The 20151-nt window shown below is 35.5% G+C and overlaps 1 protein-coding gene across 3 annotated transcripts; it reads right to left on the bottom strand.

Moving 5' to 3' along the window:
* Positions 1–10272: 10272 nt before the first annotated feature.
* On the bottom strand, positions 10273–20050 carry CHCHD7 (coiled-coil-helix-coiled-coil-helix domain containing 7). 3 transcript variants are annotated; one of them, XM_025167928.2, is made up of 5 exons: positions 19944–20008; positions 19143–19306; positions 16210–16315; positions 13409–13507; positions 10273–10593 (listed from the first exon to the last, which is right to left on the bottom strand). In XM_025167928.2, the coding sequence occupies exons 3-5, from the start codon at positions 16258–16260 to the stop codon at positions 10489–10491; spliced, it is 255 nt and encodes an 84-aa protein (XP_025023696.1). In that variant the 5' UTR covers positions 16261–16315; positions 19143–19306; positions 19944–20008; the 3' UTR covers positions 10273–10488. The 3 variants fall into 3 exon arrangements, with proteins under 3 accessions (XP_025023696.1, XP_007430282.1, XP_087986847.1); XM_007430220.4 differs by lacking the exon at positions 19143–19306 and having other exon boundaries at positions 19944–20050; XM_088130721.1 differs by lacking the exons at positions 19143–19306; positions 19944–20008 and adding an exon at positions 19744–19907.
* Positions 20051–20151: the final 101 nt, after the last annotated feature.

Raw genomic sequence — 20151 nt, 5'->3', positions numbered from 1 at the left:
CCAGCAACATTTTTGAGTTCAATTACTGTTTACCTGTATCTCAACCAGGAATATTTAGAACTCTGCTTGGATGTGACCTGATAAGAACTAGACTAATATTATTTCAATGTTTGTCTTATTTAAAATGTAATTTTAAAACTAAATATTTTGAATATTTAGCAAATTTAGATTGTGTAATGTAGCAGTATCCAATCAGCATTTTCTTTATTATCACCCTGCACTGCAAGGTCCATCTAATCCAATGTGTAATCTGCTTCTGTTGGGAGCCAGTTTCTGAAAGTTCTGGTTCTTTGCTCTTGCAAAGTATTTCTAACATGCTTTCCTTCATTAAACTCTTATTTATAATTATTATAATTACTGAGGATCCATCTTGATGCAAATGCTTCACATGAAAATTTTTGCATTGGTTCTTATGAAATATAAAATGATTTGCCTTATACCACTGCAAATTTTATTTCATTGCGGTAAAAAATGAAAATGGTTATAGCAGTTTTTCTTTTTCCTGTTCCAGACTATGTGTGAGAGACAAGCCAAGAGCCAGTGATTCTCAGGCTAGAGATGTCAGTTGTCTCAACTGTTTAGCTTCAAAGCTATAAAGTGCAGGGCAAAGAGTCTAGTTGAAAAATGCAAAAGGCAGGGAAAAGCAAAAAAAAAAAAAAGTTTAAATTGCCATAGATGTAACAGTGAATTACACCCTCACATGGACAGAGGCTAATCAACTATATTATATGGCTTTGGGCTAGTCTGCAATAAATGTTCTATCTTGAGTGTTTGAGAAGTCTCTGCCAAGTCTAAACATAGCAGCCTTGTTAAGACATGTAAAGTTAGGGCTGAAGATATACAGTCAAGTCCTAATTCATGGGCCTGAAACTTCAGAAGAATAGACCTGTTTTTCTAAATTCTCCTTCTGATTTGGAGAAAGATCAGGTAATTTCCAGAAGTTAGGCTCCAGCTCACCACATATCCCTAACATAGAACGTGTATCATCTCTTCCCTCCATTCTGTAACTTTAGATACAGATATTTAGCTGGTAAAGTTATTATTTCATATAAGTAAGTAGTAGAAATACCATCACATGATAAATTCATGCCAAGCACCAGTAAACACATTTAAATCTGGAATTCTGCCTAAAATAATTGTATTCTTTAGCAGTAATCATTCCTCAGAATTAATTTCTTTAGCAAGCATAGTATTTCCATAATTTTCTGGAGTCCTTGCTCTCAGTGAGACTGAAATGTTGGTACGCAGCTTCTCCCTGTCTTTTGCTTGCATATTTTTAGCTGTGCTCCACCTTCCTCCGCTATTGTTTTGCTTTAAGTAACGTTTCTTTCTATCAGGGCAAATGTAAGATAATCCTGCCACTGCAAATGTAACTATATGAATAAGATGGCTTTTTCCTTGGCGTAAATATGTTTCATAGTGTGCTATGGGCAAATTATAGTACAAAAGTAGCTTAAAGATAAAACATGTTTTCCCCTACAAAGAAAACATTAAATCATACATTGATCTCATTTATTGTAAAAGAATGGAAGAAATATACAAGATCTGCTAACTGTATATGGTTTCTATGAATTAAAGCCTGGAATTAATTCATTAATTGCAATTTATATGGATGCCCATCTTGCAACTTTAGTGACTCTGGGCAGCTAACAAGATTAAAAACTACAAAAAACCCAGACAGTAACAATATACATATAGTGGTAGCCAAGGACAACTGTCATAACAACATATATCTCACAGGCCTCATCAACCTCCTGTTGTTGTTTACTCGTTAAGTCGTGTCCGACTCTTCGTGACCCCATGAACCATATTGCGCCAGGCCTTCCTGTCCTTCACTGCCTCCCTGAGTTTGCTCAGTTTCATGCTCATTGCTTCAGTGATGCTATCTAACCATCTCATCCTCTGCCGTCCTCTTCTCCTTTTGCCTTCAATCCCCCATGCTAAGGAAAACGGCCATGTTTTTAAGGTTTTATGAAATGCCAGAACAGTCAGGACCAGCTGGATCTCTGGGTGCATGGTGTTTCAGAGGGAAAGTGCTGCAACAGAAAAGGCCATTTCCTAGGCCCCATAGGATGACATTTTCTAATTGACAGAACCCAAATAACGCCTTTTCTGGTGGGGTGGGAAAAATAATCAGAGAGGTAATCTTGCAGATAACCCAGCTCCATGCCATGAAAGGCTTTACAGGTGACTACCAGGACCGTGAATTGCACCCAGAAGCCCGGTTAGAGCCAGTGCAGTTCACAGAGCAAAAGTATAACATAGATTTACTGAGGTGCACTCATAACTGCCTGCGGCTCCACATTCTGGACCAGCTGAAATTTCCATATGGTCTTCAAGGCAATGTAGACCCCAGAGAGCACCAAGGACTCCAAAGATAAAACAGGTTTTTCAAAAACAGGTGAATTACCCATCCCCTGAAGCCAGTTCTTAATGCTGGGAATAATACTAGTTTTCAGTTTCTTTTTTTTTTTTAAGTAATTTTTGTTATAAGAAAATTTTACGTAGGCTTAAAAAACTACAGAAACATAAAAGAAAAAGTAGGAAAAGAAAGAAAATATAAAGGAATAAAAGAAAAAGTAAAAAATAACAAATGAGAAAGAAAAAAGTATCTAAAAAAGTGAATTTCAATCTTCTTTGCAGCAGTTAAAAACACAGTAATTACCACCTGCACCCTCCCAAATTCGATATCATGATTCCCTTCTTCCCATAAACAAACTTTTTTAATCAATAAATCCTAAAATCATCAGTTCATTTTTATCCACTTTCAGCAAAAAGTCCATAAAGAGTTTCCAGTCTTTTATAAAAGTAATTGTATTTCCCTCCTTAATCAAACAAGTCAGTTTAGCCTTTTCTGAAAACCCAGCCATCTTCATTCAAACCCAGCCATATTTCTGTATTCTTCCATCTTTGTGCATATAATAGCCTCTCTGCAGTTACTAGTTTTCTAGTTTCTCAAAAGAGGCCCATTATAACCATAATTCCTCAAAATTACTCAGATTCCAAAGTTCTGGGGTATAGTTTAACATAATAGGATAATTAACATTAAAAGATTTCCCCATAAATCTACCTATTTACATTAAAACATTATTTCAAAACAATGTCAATGACCCCTAATTTTTTTTACATCATCAGCAAAGAAAATCCTTTCAAGTTCATTCTTTTGGGTGTCCACTAGACTCAAAATAAAATCTTTTGATGAATCAATTTTAGTATTTTTTTCTTATGTACCTTAAGGAATTCATGCAACAGTGGGTGGATTACTTTTGACAAAATACTTGTAAACATACAAAACAGTCATATCTGAAAGTATACATTGGAATATATAATATTTCTGCAAATACAAAATAAGCTTCTATCAAAAGTTACAAAATATATAGTATATAAGCTTTTTTGTTTTAGTAACATACATTCAGAGGGCTGTCAGGTTAACAATAGATTTAATGATGTTAAAGTATCCTAATGTAAATTAATGTTTTCACATATTCTAATCATGGATTCCACCCATGATAATATTTTCAGTGATTGCTTAACTCTCTTACTGAGATTAATCTTAAATTTAAATCTTATATCCCACTAAAACCAGTTTTGTATTTCTAAGACCTACAACCATTGGTGTTTCATTTTTTAAATCCACAAGCTACAAATGTCATTAATATCAACTTTGAAAATATTCATTAGTTCTTTTGTACAAATATAAGTGGGTTTAGTTTCAGACATTGACTCCAATGCTTCAGATTTTTTGGAAGCATCCAAAACAACAAAGCTACTGAGACATCAAAACATATTTGAACTGATTATATTGCTATGGTAATTAAGGAGGCCAAATTGTGGTTGAAAACAAGATAAATCTTTATAATAATCATTGCAAAGCAAATTGATTTAAAGTAAGTGTTCCGGATTCCACTTCCGATTTCCAATAGAACATTGTGTCCTCTAATTTTAAAGTAGACTTCTTCCATAAAGTTAAATATTCGTGGGCCTCAACTCCAAATCCAATCCATAACCCAGCAAGACCCAAACACGTCTAGCTGCTGCCAGTCCCAGAAATGAAACACTTATTTCTGCTGTATGTTGACCCAGCAATAGCCAGGAACTTAATGGAAATACGGAAATAAAAACTTTCCAGCAAGTTCCACAAAGGTTGATGCTCTACTGAATTTTCATTCCACACAGATCATTGCTGATAAAATATAAGCCTGTTATTTTGAAAAAACTGGTAAAAATAAAATCACATCCTTAAAAGATAATCTAAATTCAGCCAGTGAATTCCTAGATAGCCTATTTTCCCATATGAATTTCCCCAATAATTTATCTGAAAAAAAAATTGGGATTAACATTGGAATAGCTCTTAAAACATAACTCAATTATGGAGCAATATTCATTTTAGTAACATTAATTTTACCTCACCAGCATAAGGAATTTTAATCCTTCTATAAATATCTATGGCAATCTTTTCTAAAACTTTTCACATATTTATTTCCGTGTATTTAGAAATATTTTTAATATAAAATCCTAAATATTTATTAGTCTGTAGAAATTACTCTGGTATCTCGTCACATTTTCCTTTGTCTTTTATTTATAGGCATCCCTGTTTGATTCTTGAATTTAGAATAAGCTTTACAGAGTTAAGCAGCAAAGTAAGAGTATTTCCTGAGTAGCTTCAAAATCCACAATTATTAAAAAAAAAAAAAAAAGCAATAATGCAGAGGCAACAAGAGCTATCTTGAAGTGTTTTACAGTTTCTTTTTTAATTAATTAGTTATGCTTGACTTGCAAAATACCATTCAAGTGGTTATTGGCACATTCCACCCTGTAATAAACTGAAATGTTATGTTTTTATGCCTTTGTCTCAAATAGTCATTTTATTGGTAACTTTGTTCTAAAAATTACAAAAAGGTTTTATAGGTAAAAGTAAAAGAGTCCCCCATTGTGGGGAGATGGGCGGGGACAAAATAAATAAATAAATAAATAAATAGTTCAACCTCAGATTTCAGCAATTTGGAATTGTCACATTATGTTAACCAGTTTGGCATTTAATGAATATTTAATAAGATAAATATTAAATAAATATTCTGGTTTAATGAAATACATTCTTCTCTATTCTAATCCTTAATCAATGGATGAAATTTATAAATGGATTGGATGTGGGCCAACAAATGCAGACCTTATCCAGACTAAAGTACAGTGGATTGTACAACTGTAGCTTCCAACAAAATTCAGTTATTTGCAGGTAGATTTAGTTCAAAAAGGCATAGTGGTTAAGATGTCACTCTAGAACAAAGGAGATCTAGATTCAAGTCTGTTCTCAGATGTGGAATCTCACTAGGTAACTTAGTTGATTTGCTAGAAGAAAGCTAAGATACAAATCTATTAAAATAAATAAGCAAATTTAGCAGCAATAGTTTTACTACTTGTTTTGTAAAGTTATATTCTGCAATGTTTTCTTCTAGAATGACACTGTAAATGTGACCTGAAGTAAAGTGGTGTCACTTCAGCTTAAACTTTCATATAGTGACAATGCAGAAAGCATAGGAAGCAAACCAATGCAAAACTAAATATTAAATGGATTTCATTTCAGGTTTTTTTCCACCTTGCAGAAGGCTACTGGTAACACTGGAGGTAGTGAAGCTATTTACATTTTTAAGTATCTCTAGTTTATTAAATGATGTTACTATTCTCCAGAGAACAAAAATCTAAACTCTTTTAATGAGAAGCATCTGACTGGCATAAAAGGAAGTATTATTCCAGCTTCAGTAACCAGGAAATGATAGAGGAATCAGAAGAATGCATATACAGTGGGGCAAAAAAGTATTTAGTCAGCCACCAATTGTGCAAGTTCTCCCACTTAAAAAGATGAGAGAGGCCTGTAATTTTCATCATAGGTATACCTCAACTATGAGAGACAAAATGGGGGAAAAAATCCAGAAAATCACATTGTCTGATTTTTAAAGAATTTATTTCCAAATCATGGTGGAAAATAAGTATTTGGTCAATATCAAAAGTTCATCTCAATACTTTGTTATATATCCTTTGTTGGCAATGACAGAGGTCAAACGTTTTCTGTAAGTCTTCACAAGGTTTCACACACTGTTGCTGGTACAGTATTTTGGCCCATTCCTCCATGCAGATCTCCTCTAGAGCAATGATGTTTTGGGGCTGTCGCTGGGCAACACAGACTTTCAACTCCCTCCAAAGGTTTTCCATGGGGTTGAGATCTGGAGACTGGCTAGGCCACTCCAGGACCTTGAAATGCTTCTTACGAAGCCACTCCTTCGTTGCCCGGGCGGTGTGTTTGGGATCATTGTCATGCTGAAAGACCCAGCCACATTTCATCTTCAATGCCCTTGCTGATGGAAGGAGGTGTTCACTCAAAATCTCACAATACATGGCCCCATTCATTCTTTCCTTTACACGGATCAGTCGTCCTGGTCCCTTTGCAGAAAAACAGCCCCAAAGCATGATGTTTCCACCCCCATGCTTCACAGTAGGTATGGTGTTCTTTGGATGCAATTCAGCATTCTCTCTCCTCCAAACACGACGAGTTGAGTTTAGACCAAAATGTTCTACTTTGGTTTCATCTGACCATATGACATTCTCCCAAGCCTCTTCTGGATCATCCAAATGCTCTCTAGCAAACTTCAGACAGGCCCAGACATGCACTGGCTTAAGCAGGGGGACACGTCTGGCACTGCAGGATTTGAGTCCCTGGCGGCATAGTGTGTTACTGATGGTAGCCTTTGTTACTTTGGTCCCAGCTCTCTGCAGGTCATTCACTAGGTCCCCCCGTGTGGTTCTGGGATTTTTGCTCACCATTCTTGTGATCATTTTGACCCCACGGGGTGAGATCTTGCATGGAGCCCCAGATCAAGGGAGATTATCAGTGGTCTTGTATGTCTTCCATTTTCTAATTATTGCTCCCACAGTTGATTTCTTCACACCAAGCTGCTTGCCTATTGCAGATTCAGTCTTTCCAGCCTGGCGCAAGTCTATAATTTTGTTTCTGGTGTCCTTCAACAGTTCTTTGGTCTTAGCCATAGTGAAGTTTGGAGTGTGACTGTTTGAAGTTGTGGACAGGTGTCTTTTATACTGATAACAAGGTCAAACAGGTGCCATTACTACAGGTAACGAGTGGAGGACAGAGGAGCCTCTTAAAGAAGTAGTTACAGGTCTGTGAGAGCCAGACATCTTGCTTGTTTGCAGGTGACCAAATACTTATTTTCCACCATGATTTGCAAATAAATTCTTTAAAAATCAGACAATGTGATTTTCTGGATTTTTTTTCTCATTTTGTCTCTCATAGTTGAGGTATACCTATGATGAAAATTACAGGGCTCTCTCATCTTTTTAAGTGGGAGAACTTGCACAATTGGTGGCTGACTAAATACTTTTTTGCCCCACTGTATATTCAGAAATCTAATGCTGAACCATTATGTTTCTTCCAGAATGTTTCTTAATCTGTAAGTTTTACTTCTGAAGCTTGCTGGGAAATAAGAGCTACCAATATTTACAAATAATTCTCAGTAATTTGAGAATGATTTTACCTTGCTGCTGTACTCTAGAAGTGGAACTTCAACACTAGATCAAAAATAACAGGTATTTTAGTATATACTACAAGGTTAAGTAGAAAAATACAACAGCAGTTACATTTTCAGGATAGGCATACTCTACAACAAAAAATAATGTTGCCACCCAGGATAACAGTTATCAAGCCAAGTGAAAAAGTCTTTTATTAAGCTCAGTTCCAGTTGACTTATGTAAGCACTCATGCAGTTTTATTGGCAGAAATAGAGAAGTGGCCGCTTCAGGGAGATTCTATTTAACTTACCAGTCTAGAGTCTACAGCTCTAGTATTCCCTAGGGATCTTCCATCCAGATCCTATCCAGGCCTGATCCTACTTACTAAGTCCAGAAAATATTAGCCATGAGTTGCCACCTAAGACAGGCACCAAGGCAACTTGAGTTGTAAAAAGCTTATATTTAATTACTTAAACATTGACAATTTTGTAAGTATGCCTTACTATTTTCCCCACTGAATTACATAGATGAATATAACATTGCAGTATTTCTAATAGTCTTTGAAATTTTCATTATTTACAGAGGACAAATATATTTACCCATAATACATACAGATTTCTGTATCTTAAATCTATTACACCATAGCCTGCATCTTGTAACAACAGAGAACAAATCTTGATCTTCTTGTATGTGGCATCTTCAGGTTTTTGAAAAATCTTGTATCTTCCCCGTCATCTTAAGGCTGCATATATCCAGTACCTTCATAGGACTTTGATCATCCTCACTGCCTTCTCTAAAACTTGTTCCATTTATCTCAGTCCTAAAAGTGTGGCATCCAGGATTGGGACACAGTCATCATATCCCCTTGTTCACCATCAATACAATCTTATTTGCCCAAGATTCTCAAAGTACTGTACTGATAGCAGCACTCATTTCTAAAAGTCTATCACATGAAGGTCATGTGTTATGAATAAGTAAACAAGTTCTGCTCAATTAACTCAGGAAAAAAGGCAAGATACTATATGGACCAATTCCATCCACCCAGAGTTGAACATATACAATCTTAGGAATGAAGGAAATCTTATAAAACAATTGAACTATTCATGAATATTGATGGATACTATAAAGTCATCAATACAGCATTTTAAAAAAGCAGACCACGAAAACCAAGTTTCACATCAGTACTGGATTTGCATAAATTTTATGGACAGTTGACAGCTTGTCTCCTCCCTCTAGCCACTTTTCATCCTCAATTCTCTGTAATCCAATTCTACACAATATTATTTTGAAAAAAATGAACATTCGACAATTGAACGGGGTAGAGAACACAAATGTAAGACCCAAACTTTTGTGATGGCACATGAAACATGTTAGTTGGGTTTGGGATTATAGTGCAGTAATAAACAATTGTTTATTTAATAATTGTACCAAATATGGAGCAGTTTCTTAGAATTGTCTGAAATGTTGCTGTCAATTTTTCTCATTCTGATTTCAGCAGTTTAGCTGCATGATAGAAGTACAGCACTGTTTTTAAACAACATCAACATTTTTTTTAAATGTAATATTTATATACATTACTGCTCATACTTAAAACTTTAGCACTGTTGTTTCAACAACATGATTGTACTGAGTATAAGCAGGAATCAAAACATTAGCTGAAATAATCCAAAAGATAAATCTGATGCAACACCCCTTCCCTTCAAAGAAGTCATAATTACCTATGGATCAGATACAAAGGTTCATACAGAAGGATATCTATAGACTTACTTATTTTAGCTATTTGTATAACTCTGGCAGTGTTTGTAGACTGTTTTACTCTTGATTTAACCAACCTACAATCTCCCCTTCAATGAATAGTTGCCAAGTACTTCCCAGCTCACCTGGCTATTCTCTTTCCTCATAATGTTCAAATATTATCCTATAGCCAAGAGATGAAGGGGGTAAAGAAGTTTAACCAGCAAATTGAAAAGTCTGTGAACTCTCAAGAACTTTACAAATATATCAAAATACACATAAGTACTACTCAGTTGAACAGCTAATTTATATTAGAAATAAACAGGAGACTGAAGATGTTCATAAACCTTTTTATTCTGAAGTAATAAAAATATTGCCAGAAATGAATGTATTTAGTAAGCTATTCTGAATGACTCCATACAACAGATATGAAAAATAGAGTGAATGCCCTGACAACCAGAAAGTAAATATAATAATACTTAAGATGAACTCAGTCATTCATTCTTGATTCCATCTAGACTGACATTTATATATAAGTTACAAACTGATGTCTGCTGGAGATGTGGAAGGTTCTTCTTAAACTTCTGGAAAATGCTGTGCAGCACCTTTTAGAGAAAGCCCCTGATTTATACCAAACACATGATATTGTTGATAAAAATCTTACAGTTAATACTATCGAATTGATAGACTTGAGGTTAAAGATGAGAGTAAAAATATCTGTAGGTTGGTTACAGTGAAGATAACCATCAACATTATACTGAAGACTATTCCACAAAGTAATTATTTTTTTTTTTAGATAACAGGATATTAAAATTTACTGATCACTCATGATACATTGATCTAAAATGAGCCAAGTCTTGTTCTGGGAAATAAAATCTATGAGAATATTCAGTCCCATACTATTTTTTCAACCATTTCATTTGAAAACGTTATTTATCTGTAATCCATTTGGATTACTTTATGTGTGTGTATAATAAATATTAAAATTATATATTATAAATATATAAAACACATGAAATATCCTTATTAGAAAAATGTATTTATTTCTGGAAGTTTCTCCCATACAACAATGCATTTCACTCTTTAGACATTCAAAATTTTAGGGTTCTTCTTTGGTTAGTTTTTGTAAATGAATACAGTACAAGGGTATCAAGAAACGATTTTTTTTCCCAAATAAAATAAAACATACTGTTACAGTAAAACCACTGTACATCTTATATTAAGAAAACCGTAAGGTTAATATGGTGTCCCTCCCAATGAAGCTAGGATTCTTTTTCTCTCGTCTGCTGTAGGCATATGTGGTTTTATTCCATCTTGTCTTCTTTGAACCATAATCCCATGCTAGAAATGCAAACAAATAATAAACCATGATTAAATCCATTTTGCTGACAGCAAACAAGTATTTAAAATATTTACATACTACATATTTAGTTCAGCAAATCAAATAGTTGCTGTATAGTTGGAGAAGTCTTGCTCTATCAAAATAAACATGTTATCTCTGTCATCTAAAGTGCCTATCTTTGAAAGACTGATTCAACATCAATCAGTGGAATATAAATCACTGTTTATGATATGTAATCACCAATGATAGTTTGGAGATGGAACTTGCCCATTCAAAGGAATGTGAATCGGGAGAGTTTGCGCATGACAGAACGGTCCAGAGAGCATCATGCTTTGACTTTCTCTTTATATGCAGAGACACTGATTTATATACATGGACACTACTAGAATGAAGCCACAATGTGCTTAGGCCTAGAGGCCCAATGTCAATCTTCCGGAAGTGTCACTTTTTGCATAAAAAGGGAAATAGTTTGGTAGGTTCTAGTTGAACAGTGTGGTATAACATCAGAGTATGCTCAGCTAGTTTTTTCCACATGGAGTCAATGAATACTTTCACCCATAATGTTAGGTAAAGGAAAGACGTTTCTGGGCAAGTGGCCATATTTGGAATTCTGAGAGCATGTGATGGACACATTCACAAATGGCTACCACGGCAAGCTTGCCTCTGAACAAAAGGACTACTTTGGTCTCAAAGCATCCATTCACCAGAAGGAAAATTAATGAGATTACTCTCACCACCCTTATTTTCTTTTTAGAAAAGAAGGTGAGAATATTTCCACCTTAGTAGGTGAGAATATTTCCAAATAAAGCACTGGGATGCAGTCACCCACCATTCTTCATTTTCTAAGAATGACTAGGAGGATAGAAATATTATAAAGGACAGGCTAGAAAATGGCCATTTTATTTGCAACATGTCAGCTTTATTTTTGAAAAAAACAAAATACACAGACAAATCTGGAAATTGCTCTATGGATATCTGGAGAGCACCGAAGGAAGTATTTATGAGAGTGTTATCTATCATTGTAGATTTTTCTTAATATGAATGTGAACCTATCCCAAGAACAAAATGGTGGTTTACAAGCCACAGAAGGAGGATATGCACATCAAGCTAACTCTTCTCCTCCCTCTCACATGTAAAAAAGAATAATAAACAAATTCAGATTTGTTATCCAAACTTCTGGATACAAATCCACATTACATAAAGTTTTAAATATATTCAGGAAATCTAACCCATGACACAACTGTTGCAATATCCCCAGTGGGATTCCATCTGTATAACCACGTCCCATCATATTTTCCTGTGCGTAAATCTGAATGTTGCAATTCATTAGGATTTGGATATAGTGTGTGTGCTTGTCCTGGTCCAACTTCTGAAGAGTGTTTGATACTATCAACACAAGTAATCTCCTAGACCCCCTATGAGGGCTGGGGTGGTAGGCACTGTCTGCAGTGCTTCCACTACTCCCTGAGCAGGTGGTTCCAGCTGATAGTGTTATAGGATGAGCAGTCAAGCCCCTAGTCACTCTTCTATAGGATGCCACAGGGCTCTCTGTTCTCCCATGTTATTTAACACCTGTAGGAAATCATTGGGGCAGGTGATTCATACATTAGGATGAGGTATTAAGATGATATCTATATATTTCCACCATGGGCCAAGCTGGAGATGTAGTGGATGTCATTATCTGTGTCTGTGAGGGGGTTGGATGGGATAAAACAATCTAAAGTTAAATATGAGCAAGAGATAAATGCTGTTAATTAACCATCCCCCCCCCCCCGGTGTCAACTCCTGTTCTGTTACAGGATGGAGCAGCTGCAACTTCAAGATTCTCCTACATTTAGCGCATTTGAGTCACTGTTGTGAAATGGATGGCTGTGTAAATCATTTAAATAAATAAAAATATAAATACAATCTGGTTGTTCAGTAGATGAAGGCTGAGGGCAGAAGAGCCTTTTCCCAGCTTCAACTAGCTGGGCCAGTTGCAGCCCTTTTTGGAGAAGCCAGCACTAGCCAGAGTTACACACACACTCATCAATTTAAGATTGAACTGTTGCAGCACAATCTATCTAAGGCTTCTTTTAAATGCTACCTGGAAATGTCCATTGGTACAGAATGTGGCAGCCCGCTTACTGGTGTTTGAGAGCCAGGTCAACAGCATGTCAGGCACTACATTGGTTGCCAATTTGTTTCCAAGAACCATTCAAAGTTATTGTTTTGACTATAAAGTTCTATAGTTCTTTATATCTTCTGGACCATCTTCTCCAAACAGAATCTGCTCATTCTGATGCGTTCAACCCAGAATGGGATACTTCAGATCCCAGTGCCAATGAGATTGGGAGAAGTGAGTATGAATGTAGGTCTTATTGGTAGTTATACTATCTCTATGGAATAGTCTGCCTCCTGAGGTTCAAAGAGCCCAACACGCTTAGTGGTTAGTATGAGAGTGAAAACCATTCTTTTCTCCTGGGCACTTGGAAATTAAATTGCTTACTTGGTTATTTTAATGTTTTGTGTATAGTGAACGTGCATTTTAATTTTTAAATTTATCTTAATTTTTACTGATCTACATTTTAATCTGAAGTAACTGTGATACTTTGCTAGATTTTGCAGCTATGAAGTGCTTATAAGCTTTTGAATGTGAACTCATATAAATGATTCAATAAATAATCTGACCCTTTAATATTGGCAGTTTTTAAAAAATTTTTTATATATTTATAGATAGAAATAGAGATTAGATACATCAGAGACAGGTTTAGAGCCTGATTCCTATTTCCATCACTGGGCAAGTTTAGATATAAGCCTTTCAAATCTACTTACCCAAAATTTACGGCAATTTTTGTACTTTAAAAAATAGTCTGAACACATATTCTTATCAGATTGATTCTCTTCCAAACACTTCCTAGAAGCATCGGTTTCCTTGAATATGAAAGGAAATAATATATAAATACCTAATAGTTGATAATCATTTCCCACAGTTTGGAAGAGTGCCATGTTCATTTGTTGAAAGGCAACTAAACAATGAGGCTGTAATCTTACAAATAATATGTTGGAATAAAGTCCTACTTAATAGTACTCCTATCTGTTTCTTCAAAATACTAGTCTAAGACCTTAAACCTAGGATTAGGCTAAAAAGTTAAATCAATAGCTTTGTAGATGTTAAGATGCTAAGTATCTTAAAATTCTTTCCCAAGAAAAAAACATTGTTACCAAGAAGTGCAACCAAATCTGATTTGGCTGATGCAAACTTTTTTGTTTTTTTTTTTAAACATAAAAACTGATAATTTGAAAGATATTCCAGAATCCCAAGAAATATGCAAGAAATAAGATAACTTCCTCTTCTAACTCAGTATTTTTAACAGCTTGCTTAAAGGTTTTGTAACAGAGAATGATATCACCTATAACAGATTACAATTAAAGTTTAAAAAGGAAAAGCTACATCGTCAACCGAATTACTTCACAATTATGTTTTCTTCATAAGTAGAAAAGATGGAAGATGAAAAAAGACAAAAGTCTAGCTCAGGGAGCTGTGCCTCTTTGCAGAACTAAAGCAAAAGCATTAGCAAGCCTTCCTTCACAGAGCTAATAGGAGAGCAAGGAAAGATACATGGAATGCATGTTGTTGAAACAGCAATAACAGATACCATAAAAGCACTGAAGAACTCAAGTTTTATTTGTTGTATGTACCAGACTTAATTTTTATATAAATGTTTTTAAAAGATTTTAAAAGATTGTTAAATTATAAATTACACTATCTAATAAAAGCATTTGATTCATAATATCTTCAAGATTTTTAATAAAAGAACATGTATAATAAAATAAAATAAAATGCAGAAAAAGAATAAATAAGTATCCAAACTTAGATCTTGAATTACCTGTATTCAACAGGATGTTCTTATATTAAATATTTTTAATGTTTTCAAAGGGCAGAAATTTTTGAATTCATAAGTATTTCTTAAAATTTCAAAAGATGTATTTACAAATCTATAGACTCCAAAATTATTTGTTAGTGTCAAATTGTAATTTTACAGAAGTCTTACCTAAGCAGTACATACTTTTTTTAAAAAGACATTATTATGAAGACTGTGCATAAAATATAAATTTTAATTTATTTAATTAAATTTATTATGGCTGCCCACTTTTTTGTAGTTGTTTTATTGTATTATAAGATGCAAATAATACATTATAGAATTCAGATATTAGCTAAGTACAGAGATATTTGTACAATATAAATTAAAAATTGTTGATACTATAATAATTTAAATAACTTAAACTACTAAAGATAAAAATTATATCAATTCTGAGATATTAATGAACATAAGATACTTAAATTGTACAATTTAAAGATTGTACATAAGATTTTTAAATTGTACAATTAAAGCTAAGTGTGGCAATGACAGACTATTGGGAAATGCATTGAATTAATGCATAATATAGTAAGGATTTCTATCTTTAGCTTAATACTTAACACTGAGATCTCCACTATATTATTTGCTGTTTATTAATATTGAAGAGAGAGAAAAGAAACATAACAGAGGAAAAATAATTAAAAAACAGTTGTAACAACCACTTGTTCAGTGCCACTGCAAGTTTGAATGGTTGCTGAATTTGCCTTCCAGCATGATGTATTGTATATATGGGAGCCATTCTTGCTTAAATTTAATTAAACTTCTAATGTGGATATATGTTGTTAATTTTGCCATTGCTGCATATGCTCCAAATTTAAGTTTGCAATCAGATATCACTGGTGTTGTAGCTTTCTTCCAATATTGGGCAAAATTTATTCTTGCAGCCGTGAGCATATATCTCAGTAAGTGGTGATATTTCTTGTTGATATATTCTGGAATTATATCTAGTAAAAAAACCTCTACTCTGACAGACTCTGGGCAGCTTACAGTATCTAAATATACAATTCAAACAGTTAAAAATATGAAATAAAATGTGGCAGCCTGGACTAAAAACAACCATAATGATAAAAATAGTACAGGAGCTTCACAGACACACTAACCGTAAGCCTCAGAACAGAGCCAGGTCTTAAGACCTTCCAGAATGCAAAGAACATGGGTGCTGTACGTATCTCTGGGGAGATGCTGTTCTAGAGGTCAAGGTCAACAACAAAAAGTGTTTTGTTTCAAACTATTGAAGTTCAAAAGTTCTGCCAAACCATTATGGACTGACTGCAATTCATCAGAAACAAACCCAGAATATACTGGTAGTTACAGGATCCCTTCTACAGCCAGTCATCAATGTACTGGTCTGTGCACTATTCCTAAGCATGAGAGTCTAGTGTGGCATATATCCCACCTGCCTACCCAATCTTTCCAGCTTTTTACTCCCCTGCCTCCCCTCAGCCACTGGTTAGGTCTCCACGTGCCATTGCCAAGGAAACCCCTTCAGATTTGTTTTTTTTAACTCTTAGCCCTCCTCTGAACCACACCTGCCTGGATCAATGTACCTAAAAGAACATAGCCACATTTCATTCTACATACAAACCAAAACACCTGGAATACATGTCTCAGTTTGGGCACAGACTGTTCTGTGTTTGGAGCATTTTGCACATCATTATTATGTAAAGCTACACTTCAGAAAAATAAATTAAGGTTTATGAGAACTCAACTTACCACTAAACATGGATTAATATCTTGATCCTTAAATCGGCGTTTTTGGGACATAAAGTCGGTACAGTATTATTTTCTATGTGTGTGGTTTTCCTGTTAAGGATAGCAGCTAGAAAAAAGAAGACAATTTCAACATATAAGGACAGCTTTTGTCTTGACAAAAATGTAAGACTTTTTCCTAGGGATCTGTATGTAATATTTAGAAAAAAAGCAGATATGTGTTTTCTAGGAAATTTTGAAGCAGAAAAAAGTTTGTTTGCAAATAAGTATAATTAAAATCAGCATCTATGCTCATTAGCCATAGTACGTTCAGTATTATTTTTAAAAATCTAGCCTTTTTTATGAGGTTTAACATTACGTTTAAAGAAACACAAAGCTATGAAACATAATTTTCATTTGAAAATTGGAAAGAATGTTAAGCAATAGTGACAAAATACTTTGTTAAGATGAAAATCAACTGTAAAGCAAATATTATATACTTTGAAACTGCCAAAGTTGACTGAAGTGAAACAAATTTCAGAGAAAATTCTGATTCCAGAAAATTTTGCACTGGCGTATCTTTGAAAGAAATATAAAGCAGAAATATGTTTTTGCTCATCCCAAAATTAGGAATTTACAATTTTCCACAGGGGATGGCTGTCACATATGAATTTAGAGGTAAGAGGTGGGTAATTAGATCAAGCAAATTTATATGGGTTTCAGTTAAGTCACTTGAATATATTTATGTAGTCACAGGGGAGTGGGGAATAGAGGACCTATTTTTCCATACAACACTAATTGAAAAAAGGATCTAATAAAATGAAAAATCTTGTTTGAAATATTTTTTCAGTATGTATTCTAAAATTCACATTTCTCTGAATTGCTTCGATCCAAGATTCAGACTAATATTGGTGATTAAAGTACTGTTAAAGTTGCTGCAATAGTTCCTAAAGCAACTTACAAACTCTAACAAGAGACCCTCTGGTTCACAGTCTTGAAAGTATAAAAGATCAATTGCAACAGTTGTTACAGATCAAGAAACTGCTAGTTTTCTTATCATAATCCCTGGAAATAAATTAAAGAAGGAAGGAGTAAAATCTCTGGCCTCTTAGCTCAGGCTTCCTGTCATTCTGTCTACTATCTCTTACAAAATGGCTTTTGGATGACAACTGAGGGAAAGACAAAGCACAATGAGGATGATTTCCAGACCAAACAGACTGTGGCTTGCTTTCCTTCTTCTGTCATGTTGTTACTGCCTTAATTTAGATGCAGCAGTTATGGATTGAGCTTTGAAATGTAAAACAGTAAGCGGTTTTCCAAGTCTTACTATTTAAATTAAGAATACAAAACATGTTTTAACTTTACATTACCATGTTACATTCATGGTACAGGAGAGCCATGTTAGTCTAGCGAAAAATCAGAAGTCTGGTAGCAGTTTCCTGAAGTCTTTTCAAACTTACAATTTTATTAAAAGGCATAGGCTTTCATGAACTTCAGCTCACTTCATCAGATTGGAACTGAAGTGATCAACAATACACAAAACTTTATACCTTTCAATAACATTTGTTAATCTGAAAAGGTGTTACCAGACTCCTCCTGATAGATAGTATAGCACTCTCTTGAAGTGGGACAGCAGTTATAACTTAACTTTCACAACTCAATTAATATAAATACTAGTACTGGCAAACCACTTAAGAAATATTGCCAAGAAAACAGCATGGATCTGTCCATGTAGAAGTTAAAATTGACTTGAAGGATCATTACACACATGCTGATTTGCAAATAAGCTTCTAGATGTGATTTACAGCCCCATATTTATTTGTGTGATTTATCTACTACTCAATCCTTGTGACTCTTACAAAATTTATCTGCTGACATTGGTCATTCATTTCTTTATTTCAGAATAAGGAAAGACACTGAGATATTTTGGTCACTGGTTCTGGAAAAAAAATATTAAAGATATTTCCTATGATAAAGCAGGTTAGAGTATACATATCCTATATATATATATATATATATACACACATACACACACATACATACATCATACACACACAGTATATATATACAGTATACAGACGCAGACTAGGCTTTATTTATACAGTATACAATTTATATGAAACTTGCAGCCCAATACTATGTAAATTCTACTAAATTCAACAAGGCTTACTGTCAGACTGCCCAAATAGTTACATCTTATGTTTAAAGCTCTGCATTTTCTTAAAATGTTACAAAATGTAACTGCTAAATGTACTAATTACTAACTGTAGAATATGTGAATTCTAAAATATGTGTAATTTCTTTTTTGGAAATATAAGATACATTAAGTTTATAGAGCTGCTACCAGGACAAAACAGTCCTTTTTTATGGTAGTCTCAAGCTGAAGCACCTTGTACTATAAAAGTCTACTCCTGCATCTTAGAATAGGAGCAAGTCCTTTATTAAATATTTTCCCTCCTTGCAAAAAAAAAAAAAAAAGAAAAGAATACATGCAGACTGAGCTTTATGACATTAAGTGCCAGTCTGCTAGAGCTCTGTGTAACTTGCGGTAGATGGGAGAAATGCCTGTACTCCTAATTATTTAAAAATGGTAGCAGCATCTCCCTCCCAAAAGCAGGTTGCAGAAGTGAAGAAAGTTCAGGAAACTAGCGAATTGGTCCTGACACTGAAAATAAATTCCCAAACTCAGAATTTCTTTTCCAAATCTATATATTTTTTGTATCAGACCCTATTTAGTTAGACTTAAAGGCAAACACTCTTAAGTATACAGTAAAGTGTTCCTTGAGTCAAGCTTAACTCCTAATGACTACATGAACACTTCCCTGTTATTTTCCAGGCAACAGGATATGGAAGTGACTTTATTCTGGATTTACAGCCCTGGGATTTCCATCTAGGTACTAACAGATTCAACCTTGTTTCATGTTTTCAAGACTACGTGAGGTGCTAGTGAAGCGTACCCATCTCTAACTGAAGAGAAGTTCAAACTCTCCAGCAAAGATTTGTAAAAGCTTCCCGTCGTTGTGTACACTTTTGTGTATTCTTCTATAACAGCAAATTTATGGACGAGACTGACATACGTTCCTTCTGTAGCATTCTTTCCAATGAAACGCTTTCGGGAAGTCTATAAACACAAAGGAAACAGCTGTCTCTGTGCTTCGAATCCAACTTTCTGTAAAATTCAATGGAGCACACCGCCATTCACAACAGAAACGGAGAAAGGGAAAGGAGAACGGGGCGGGGAGGCTAATTCCGAACCCCAAGTTGGGCACAAATTTATAGGGAGGGTTGAGCCTCCGTAGACTGAACTGCTCCCGCCGCCTTCCAATGTAATCTAGCCGACGGGACCCCGGAGCATCTTGGTGGGTGGCGATAATGACCCCGTAAAGCCACTCCGGCCCGTTTGCGGGACACCCACGCAAGAAAAGCGAATCGCGGAAAGCCATGATCACCCCGCGACCTGTCCGTTTCAACGGACGCGTGAAGAAAGGAACCCGAAAGAAGCCTTCAGCACCTGAACGGGAAAAGGGGGCGAAGCCCGATGACCAGAGCATACCCGACCTTCGACCACCTCTCCCGCGAAGCTCCTTTCCCCTCATTCTCCCTGTTCAGTGAACAGCCGAGGGCAGCGTCTGCCGCGGGCGCCGCGACGCCCCCAGAGGAAGGCAGCTCCGGCGAGGCCTATCTGAGCGGGCGAAGGCGCCCCGCGCTCCACAGGCGACTCCGCGCTCGCACGACGCGGCTCTGGAGCCAATACTCACCTCGGCCACCGCGAGGCAACCCAACTCGCGGCCTGAAGGCTCGTCTCGAATTCGAAAGACGTCAGCGGCTTGGGCAGCGACCTTATAAGTGGCGCAGCCTACCCCATTTCTGGCCCCGCAGCCCGGTGGAAAATGACAGTTCCTTGACCCAATCCCGGTGGCTGGAGCCCTTTGAAAGGCAGCGCCAAGCTGCGGCGGACTGACCAAT

Source organism: Python bivittatus, unplaced genomic scaffold (assembly GCF_059951505.1).
Source record: "Python bivittatus isolate LINGU-HERP-01145 unplaced genomic scaffold, Pbiv_v1 ctg000840_np1212, whole genome shotgun sequence".
NCBI classification, from domain to species: Eukaryota; Metazoa; Chordata; class Lepidosauria; order Squamata; family Pythonidae; genus Python; species Python bivittatus.
Note: the sequence above shows the minus strand (reverse complement) of the source record. Positions and strands in the feature narration are given on the sequence as shown.

Bases quoted from the DNA above. Each gene is read 5' to 3' on its own strand.
- CHCHD7 (XM_007430220.4), bottom strand. From the start codon at position 16,260: ATGTCCCAAAAACGCCGATTTAAGGATCAAGATATTAATCCATGTTTA. The intron at 13,508-16,209 runs GTAAGTTGAGTT...TTCATATTCAAG, and splicing joins ATATTAATCCATGTTTAGTG to GAAACCGATGCTTCTAGGAA. The intron at 10,594-13,408 runs GTAAGTAGATTT...TTGCATTTCTAG, and splicing joins AAAATTGCCGTAAATTTTGG to CATGGGATTATGGTTCAAAG.